The sequence below is a fragment of the Ixodes scapularis genome, unplaced genomic scaffold (genome assembly GCF_016920785.2).
Source record: "Ixodes scapularis isolate PalLabHiFi unplaced genomic scaffold, ASM1692078v2 PGA_scaffold0__279_contigs__length_252992795, whole genome shotgun sequence".
NCBI classification, from domain to species: domain Eukaryota; kingdom Metazoa; phylum Arthropoda; class Arachnida; order Ixodida; family Ixodidae; genus Ixodes; species Ixodes scapularis.
In genome coordinates, this window is record NW_024609835.1 from 27,570,748 (window position 1) to 27,579,463 (window position 8,716).

Here is an 8,716-nt window from a genome sequence, read left to right on the forward strand (position 1 = left end):
AGGAAGTACTCTATGACACAAACGTTTGACCAATTCTTGAGTATGCATGTACGGTGAGGGACCCTCATACACAAAGTTTAATTTATAAATCAGAATGTATTCAAAATCGTGTAGCTCGGTTTGTCAGTGGCAACTATAATTTCCACTCCAGCATTTCAAACATTAGGAGCCAAGCTGGATAGAATCTCTTCAACCAATGAAGAAAATTTGCATGTTTCAAGCTATTTTACAATATTTTTCGTGATCAAACTGGCATTGATAAAAACACCTATATGAGGGTTCCACATTATATCTCAAAGAGAAGTGATCACAAGATGAAAATTTGTGAGTTTACCTGCCACAAAGATGTTTTTGCTCATTCTTTTCCCTTACCATTAGAGAATGAAACCGTCTGGACAGTTCAATTAACAGTTCACCTCCTAACATGTTTTTCTCAGTTTTACAAGATTCTTGTTACCGTTAAGTGTCTAGTTTTGTGGTGCTATTCTAAGCATGCATTGTATTGCTTTTTTTTTTTTTTTGTAATGTTGTAACCCCCTAAAATAATGCCCCTGGGCAATGTAGGTATATGCATAAATAAATAAATAAAGTAAAAGGCATGTTTGTGCAATGTTCTTTAAATAAACTAATCGAGACACAACATACTTAAACACAAAGTGCAGGAAGTATCCCATGATCAAAAACTTGGCATGATGCTTTAAAGGCACACTGACAGGGTATTTATGCTCGCCAAGGTTTTCATTTGTACATGACACATGAGAACCAAACTACTCAGAACACAATTTGCAGATCAAAATTTCTTTTCTTTCCACCCGAAAACCGCCGGTCGAGAAGTGGCCAATTTGAGTCGCGCTCACTCTCTCCTTTGTGGGCACGTGCCAATTTCGATGGTTTAGGCACAACCGCCAAAGATAATCAAAGTCGTGGGTCATCGAAGGCACACACTCAGTACTAAAAATTGACAGAAAATATTATACCCATTTTTTGCAGCTTGTAAAAAACTGCAAATACATTGATTGACAAAAAAAAAAAGTTGCACAGCCACATGAATTATGGCAACACTCTCCTCTATATTTCTTCTTCCTCCCATGTCCAGTTTCAGTTTCGAGCAGTCACATTTTTTTACTTTATTAAAAATATATGCGACACTGTGGCAAAATATTTATTGGGTAATCTCCTGACACCATGTTAAATCGCTGGCAAAGAATTCAATAAAAATTTGTCAAGGGGGTGTCAGTGTCCCTTAAAAATTTAAACTATCAACATCCCTGTTGATAGTTCCAATTAATCATCTCGAACATAATTTAAAAAAAGTTACTTTGCAGCCAGGTACTCTGTTTCGGATCCTTGGAATGTATTTAAAGAAAAATACAGGTGACAGCTTCAGATAATAACAAAATGTTTGCTTCTCCAAAAAGAACAAAAAAAAACATTTCATCATCCGGCTGCAAGCGACTTTCAAAATAGAAGAGTGCAATGTGAACTGAAGTGCTACTGCATGAACGGTTCTACGTTGAATGTTCATGATCTAACAACTTTTAAATTTGTAGTGTTCCTTTCCTAACTATGCACACGCTTAGACGTGACGCAAAACATTCCAAGCGTGGACACTCTCGCTCAAGGCCACGCATACGAAAAAGCAGTCATTGTTGTTTGACCTTAGTTGAAGGCGCTTTTGAAATAGATGCATATTACGGGCGTCACACGGCCCATGCCCCAGCGATCTACGGGGGGGGGGGGGGGGGGGGGGGGGGGATATCTCGGAAACGCAAACACCCAGAGTACAGATAACCCTTCTATTATAAATCATATCGCACGAGACAGCGATGATCGGCCCGCTGGCGCACATACCCATCCTTCGGCAAGATGTGCTCGATCTCGACTTGGTGATAGGCAATAAGCTCGGATGTTTTGCTGGCAAACGTCTGAAAAAAGAAGACAAAAAAAAAAAAAGACAAAAATGGTTAGACAGCGCCTTATCGGAGTGCAGTAAATAGCGCTGATCAAAGCTGTTTTCAAGTTTCCTCATTTGTAAAACGAGGAAAAAGCACAAGTTGCTTCTTTTGAGATTTCTTTTCGTAAAAGTGGAGAGGAAATCGATTTTAGGGGTTTTGTTATAAACAGCGGAAGGTGGCCTGCTTACACACCGAACACATCGGGGTTAAAAGTTTGCAGCCCCGTTGGTAGGGCGGTGAGCGGATGAAAGTGCTTGAACAGCGCGGACGACCGGCAGAAAGCACGGCAGTATAAATTTGCACAGGTCAGGTGTTAAACTAGGGAGACGCGCCCGAGCAAGCGTACAGCAAAGGCTGCTGGAACATGTTTCTGTCTCGAACAGAACGCAGCCGACAGAGTTGCAACAGCGAACACGTGCTTTCGGCGCCGACTCACCAAAAAGCGGGTGCTGCTGGTTCCCTGGTCAATGGCCCCAACGAGCGGGCCATGCTTGCCGCTCACGATCTTGGTTGGGGAAGCCATCGGCTGCACCTTGGAATGCTGGTTCATCGCTGTTTAATTGCGGTAAGTTCGCACGAATACGTGACCGAGGTGCAACCTGTACGCAATCATCACTTACCGTATGCGAGCACGTACTTTACGATACAAACGTGACGCGCACCACCCGTACTTTGTAGAAAGCCGGCAAGCCGCGGCGCCGCGGAAGCAACACTTTTTTTTTTTTTTTTTTTTTCGTGCGTGTGGCGGACAGTGTTTGCGGAGTAAGGACCGAATGCCGCCAGACTTAGCCAAATACGTTCTTTCCCGCCAGGTGTCCCTTACATCTTTTTCTTTTTTAAGTTGTTATTCGTGATTATAAATACAAAGAGGTGCTTTTCAACGCTTACATATTCAAGAAAACACGGAGATTGAGCACTTACTGATCGGATCGCCCAGCAACAAAAGAAATGCAGATTCGGGTATTCGCGCCACTTCCGGCCGCCATGACAGGGGGATAGAAATACTTCTGGTTCTCCTATGTTTACCTTGTGTTTCGTTGTGGGTGTGATCGTGTGCTACGGCTCTCGATTCTCTAACGAGCTATTAGGCACTAGTCATTTTATAAATGTATTCAACCTCGTTGGGAGTACTGCAACGTTGGAGTGCTGTAACCGTACACTAGAGCTTCGCTTTGCTAGCGGGAGCGCGTGCCGTCACTCGAAGCACGCGAAGCATGGCTTGGGCGCGCTCCTGCTGGGCCGCTTTCCTCAGCGGAACATCTAACCAACGAATCTAACTAAAACTTAATTGCGTGAAAAAGTACGTTCTAAAAGCGCTAAAAATGCCGCAGTGTTGTGCTTCCGGCTGCACGATGCGCACCGGCACGAACAAAATGTCCGAAGTGAAGTTCTTTAGATTTCCTCGAGACGAGGGTCGCCGTCGAGCTTGGGCGACCGCAGTTCGACGTGTCAACTTCCTTCCTAACAATGGCACGAGGATATGCAGCAAGCATTTCACAACGGGTAAGCGGTTGCTACAAAATTTGGCTTAGTTTAATCTTTTCCTATCGCAAGCGGTGACCTTTGTTAAACTGTCGTGGTCTAAGTGTTATTCTGTCGTGGTCATTGTCTAAGTACCAACATTTTGTTTGGCGCTATCTGGCAACTGAAGTGACTGAAGCAAGAAACATTGCGTATGCCTGGAAGTGGCATTGTTTAAACGTGAACTATGCGGAGCGCAAGTTCGTCTGCTTCTTGCACAGGGGTGGCGATGATGTCAGCATGCCAAGCTCTTATTGACTGATTGAAAAAAAAAAAAAAAATCAAAGCTAGTCAGGGCTCGGCGTCGTTGTGACGCCTCCGCAACTTGTGCAAACGTTGCTAGTCGGTGACAGCCAGGTCAAGAACAAAGTGGAAGCTCCTCCCACCCCTTTCCACTTTAGTAGAGCGAACGCTGGAGAGGAGGCGACCTCCTCTCCACCGTTCGCTCCGCTGAAGTGGAAAGGGGTGGAAGGAGCTTCCACTTTGTTCCTGACGAGGAACTCCCGCGGAAGGGGGTACCCCACCTCACTTACTTCAGTTCGCCTCCCGTAAAGCACTGGATAATCCAGTGCTTTAAAGGGATACTTCAACGAAATTTGAAATATTCCCGTCGTGTTCAAAAATAGGTTGAATATGATCCACAATATCCATAAATGACAATTGCACGTTTGTATTTTGATCCTGGTGACTGTATTTTTCGTTATAAACGGCCCACTCTGGCAAGCGCTCGGAGAAGGCCCAGCTTAGAGCACGTGACATCCAACGCAATCGTGACGTAGGTCGTCTCAAGACGAGCAAAGCTACGGCGAGGCTGACGTCCGGAGGATGGCCTAGTCGTTCCAGCCACCGAAGCGGCTGCTTTTGTACGAATTTTGAGTGACGGGTTAATCTTCTATAATCTTCTAGGGGGACAATAGCGACTTCTGCGACACACAAAAGGGATTCTCGGGAAGAGGGGAGTTCCTCCTTCCCCCCTTCTCTCGTCGTGGCCGGAGACGAGACAACCTCCGTCACTAGCTGTCAAGGTTCCTAGACGAGCATTACAAACGAGGCGTTAGCGACATCCACCAGGTGCTCTTTGCTAACAAGATATTGGTATGCTCCATGTGATACTGCTCTTTTGAACACATCTAGACCAAAAAATTGAGCGCCGAAATTTCGTTGTAGTATCCCTATAATCGCAACCAATGAAGCGAAGCGGGGGGGGGGGGGGGGGGGCGGGGGGGGGGGGGGTGTTGCTGGTGTTGTGACTGTAAGCTTGTTTGTCTTGCCTTGGCGGGTTGTGTAATAGATCCTCAACACGTGAAGCGTCACGTGTTGAGTGCGGGCCCGGCTTGTTTTGTCGGGCCTCGGCAGAACTGTCGGTCTGCGGAGCGCGAAAACTGAACCTTGCCCATAGGCCCGCCTGGGAACAAGAAACCGCTCGCACCTGCGTGGGAAGAAACCGCTCTGGACAGAACGACTGGATGCACGCCACCATGACTATGGCGCCGCGTAACGCAGGCAAAAGAAACCTCTCCACGTAATCAGGAGTTAATCCCGTACCAGGGATGGGCAGTATTTCAAATACATTGTGTATTTTGCGTTTGTAATTAATTACAAATTGGGAAATGTATTTGACGTGTGTATTTAAATACTAAAACGTGGGTATTTCAAATACAATTGTTATTAAATACAATTTTGTGGTAGAAAATACATCCCTCAAATTTATTGTCACTGTTCAGAGTAGGAAGAAAACTAGGTTCTGCACCGAATGCAGTGTCTCTCAATCAAGCACAAGCGTTTAGTGACTTTGTGATTACGGTGCTAGTCCAGGGCAAGAATAGTGACGAAATCGGCATTCACAGGCAGACTGGCTAAATAAGTGCCTGTGACCACTTGTGATGCTTTCCAGCCTGATTTCCATCCATACTTTTGTCTGGAACATTCTAAATGCGCGGGTCGTCCAGATTTTCGTAATTGGTGCGAGTTGCAACAATAAAAAATCCTCTAGCTAGTGCTGCGCGTCTTGGTCGTTTCGCTTCTTTGTTGGTCTATACCAAAATGTAATCGACAAAAAAAGCTGCTTGAAACTCTGTACTTTTTTCACCTATTACGTCCAAGCTGATTTCATTTTTTTTTTTGTGATTATATTTATATTACGTTACTAGAGCCTCGCTCAGTAACTCCCGAGTGTGCGATGCAAAATTAAGATGAGATACCCAGAAACCTGTTGTAGGTGCCCGAAGTCGCCGACGCAAATTTTGAGGAATGTATTTGGAAAAGTATTTGGAGGAGACCAAATACATTTGGTTGTATTTGTATCTTGTACTTAAATGCTTGTTTGGAAGTGTAATTAGATTTGTGATTAAATACATTTTTGACGAAGTAATTTGTATTTCGATAATATTTGCATGTATTTTGCCCATCCCTGTCCCGTACATTAATCACTATTTTTTTTTTCTTCACAAACCAACGCTGACACGACGTCAAGTTGCTGGGAGAAATTTTCCCGTCTGAAGCGGGCCTCAGCAATTTCGGGGTTGCTGGCGGGTTGTTCCTTAGCTGTCCCTCGATCGACTCGAATTGCTGAGTGCGGGTCCGTTTGAAGTGGCAGCAGCCAATCAGGGACGCGATATTTTGACATGATACACCGCGTGCCAGTGATGATGACAACTGAAGACTTCGTTCTGGTTTGAAATTGATAATTTTTTTGGAAATAGACCGTTTCAGAAAGACGAGTTAGCATTCTCAACGCCATTTGAAGGTATAAAAGACACGTTTGCAGCGCATAGCGGTGTGTCTAAATAGTGCAAGGAAAAAAAAAATTGTGACGAACACAGGCGGTCCGTGCTGCGACGTCAAGTTGCTGGGAGAAATTACCCCATCTGAAGCGGGCCGAATCAACGCAATCAGAAGTTTGTCCCCTCCTCTCCCTCAGTTTCTCGCGCATTCCGCCGCACAGGGTAGAAGGGCTATGCACGATGTTTCGGAGTGCGCCTGCTAGGAGTACGGAACGGGCACGGCTGCCGTGCGTCCGCGATAGTACAGCGTGCCCCCCCCCCCCCCCCCCCCCCACACACACACACACACACACACACACACAAATATGGTGTGTTTTTTTTCCCCCAAAATAGATTAAGTAGCGCTCAAATGTAGCGCTAACGGTCCGAACTAGATGCTTTTGAACTAACCCTTATCTTAAGCAAAAGTTACGTGTGATATTTTTTAAAATTTCAGTCGAAAAATGGGTCTTGTTTTCGCCCAGTTTCGGTTCGGTAACTGGTGCCCTTTCAGCGCCATGTATTCGAGAACTCCGCCTGCCGGTGGTGACGCGGTGACGGATAGTCTGGAAACCTGGGCATCCGGTCACGCATCATGGTTCAAACCGCTGGTGCTACATTTTGGGCGGAGAATAAACGTTCGGCGGTGCGTAGTTAATTTTTGCGGGAAAACATAACAAAAACAAAACGACAGCAACTCTCTCAATATTTTGGGGGGACGCTTAAAGTTTTCCGCAATTATTTGTTGCAACATCGGGACAATACAATTTCTGTTCTAAGCACTTCATAAGTTCATAACAGACCGCAAAAACGGCTTCTCAGCGTATCACGCTGCGATTTAGCACAGAGGTGCGGCTAGGTGGTGAATTATTTATGTCAAAATACCGAAGAATAAAATTACCTCATAAACGAAAAAAAAAAAAAAAAAAAAAAAAAAAACACCTGCTCTGGGCAACATACGGCGGCATAGCGGACGATGCGCGCCTACTTCGATGCACTACCGAAAGATGGCAGAAGTGTGCCCACTGCCAAGCGCTCGGAGCTTCCCAAGGTGATCACAGAGAGCGCCGAGTCGGGTTTCGGTTGGCGGACGAAAAGTTTGATTACGCTTCCTTCAGCATGGTGCGCGCCTCTGTAATGTACAATTTAAAATTAAATATATTTGATTTAGATTTCTATGTCATGTACGAGGAATGGGGGCCCTCCTCGGGACTTCTACGAAAATGTTCGGTTTAGGTGCCGCCTATCTTCGCAAGAGCCTAGATTTTAAGAAAGAGAGCCGCTGGAGCTAGGAAGTCGGTTTGCAGTTGCGTCGTTGCGTTTTATTGCGGACACCTTCTGCGGATATGAGTTTCTTACACATGCGTTGCTGTGTGGCGAGGACCGTAGCGGGGGGGGGGGGGGGGGGGGGGGGAGGGGAGGGGAGGGGGGGGAGGGGACGGGAGGGGACGCTAGGTATTTTGCTGTAATTGCGGGCTCCACATAAAGCCACTGGCTGACAGCGCCATTAATAACTTTACTGCAAATTTCTGAAAGTGGAACAAAGCCATTCGCAAATGAGAATAAGACAAAAATTTGTCTGATTCAGTGTTTTTTTTTTTTTTTTCTCGCCCAGGAAGACCGTCAAAAGATCCAGATCACCCAGACTGGGTGCCACATATCTTTGCCTTCAAAAGCTGGAGACCCCTTCAGAACCGCTCAGCCGTCCTACGCTACCAGCGTGCTGTCTCCCGTCGCCAAGCGTCGCTCCCTCGTGATCACACCGCGGTGTCAACGTCAGCTGCTGTAGTGGGTTCTGCCCCGAGCGAAGTAACCGAAGAAAATAGCAACTCTACGACGAGTGAAAGGACTGTCGAGGAGACTGGCATTTCTTGCTCAACGGACCTGACGGGTGCACAGATTGAATACCTCGTGGAAGAGAACAGGCGACTAAGAATGCAGTGCGATGTAATGAAGAGACAGTTTGCAACATTTGTTTCAGGCATGAATCTCAAAAGCATATGAGGAATGGAGTTTTTCACTGGATATTGAAGAGACAGTTTGCAACATTTGTTTCAGGCATGAATCTCAAAAGCATATGAGGAATGGAGTTTTTCACTGGACTATAGTCAGTTACAGGTTAAGAAGGTAGCGGCAAATGCTCCTCAAAGGGAATCGGATATCCCTCCGCCACCTCCGCATCCAATAGCGTCCCACCGTTTCCGTGACGTCGCGGACAACGCGCGAGGAGGGTCTTGCCTTTCTGTACATATTTGCTTTATATTTCGACTTTGACTTAGCATTGTGGAAGCCACGAGAGGGAGATTAGAGTTCTCCCCCACCGACGGAAACAAATACGACTTTCGGGGATTAGCTTCCCCCCCGATGGATACAAAGGCTGCTTTCAGGGGCTCGGTTCCCTCTCCGATGAATACAAAGGGAGACAAGTGGGAATCCATTGAAGCGGAACAAGGAGCGTTTCCAGGGAACTCTTCTTTC

At 46.0% G+C, this 8,716-nt stretch overlaps 2 protein-coding genes across 4 annotated transcripts in view; one reads left to right on the plus strand and one right to left on the minus strand.

The window, feature by feature from the left end:
• Positions 1 to 2,890, minus strand: part of LOC8027898 (glycerol kinase) — a 45,068-nt gene extending 42,178 nt beyond the window's left edge. Inside the window, exons 1-3 of one of the 3 annotated variants that reach the window (XM_029976499.3) lie at positions 2,576 to 2,890; positions 2,392 to 2,507; positions 1,852 to 1,925 (exon numbers count right to left, since the gene is read on the minus strand). In XM_029976499.3, the coding sequence (XP_029832359.2) occupies positions 1,852 to 1,925; positions 2,392 to 2,505 (188 nt within the window). In that variant the 5' untranslated portion in view covers positions 2,506 to 2,507; positions 2,576 to 2,890. The remainder of the gene's footprint in view (positions 1 to 1,851; positions 1,926 to 2,391; positions 2,508 to 2,575) is intronic. The other 2 variants (XM_029976500.3, XM_040503625.1) reach the window with 2 other exon arrangements.
• A 30-nt stretch (positions 2,891 to 2,920) lies between these two features.
• LOC120846139 (peroxynitrite isomerase THAP4-like) lies at positions 2,921 to 8,257 on the plus strand. Its single transcript, XM_040217820.1, has 2 exons — positions 2,921 to 3,458; positions 7,854 to 8,257. Exons 1-2 carry the CDS (start codon positions 3,278 to 3,280, stop codon positions 8,240 to 8,242), a joined length of 570 nt encoding a protein of 189 aa, XP_040073754.1. The 5' UTR covers positions 2,921 to 3,277; the 3' UTR covers positions 8,243 to 8,257.
• The last annotated feature ends 459 nt before the right edge of the window (positions 8,258 to 8,716 follow it).

Excerpts from the sequence above, each read along its gene's own strand:
- LOC120846139 (XM_040217820.1), top strand. The coding sequence starts at position 3,278 with ATGCCGCAGTGTTGTGCTTCCGGCTGCACGATGCGCACCGGCACGAAC. Across the intron at positions 3,459-7,853 it reads CAGCAAGCATTTCACAACGG|GAAGACCGTCAAAAGATCCA; the intron begins GTAAGCGGTTGC and ends TTTCTCGCCCAG.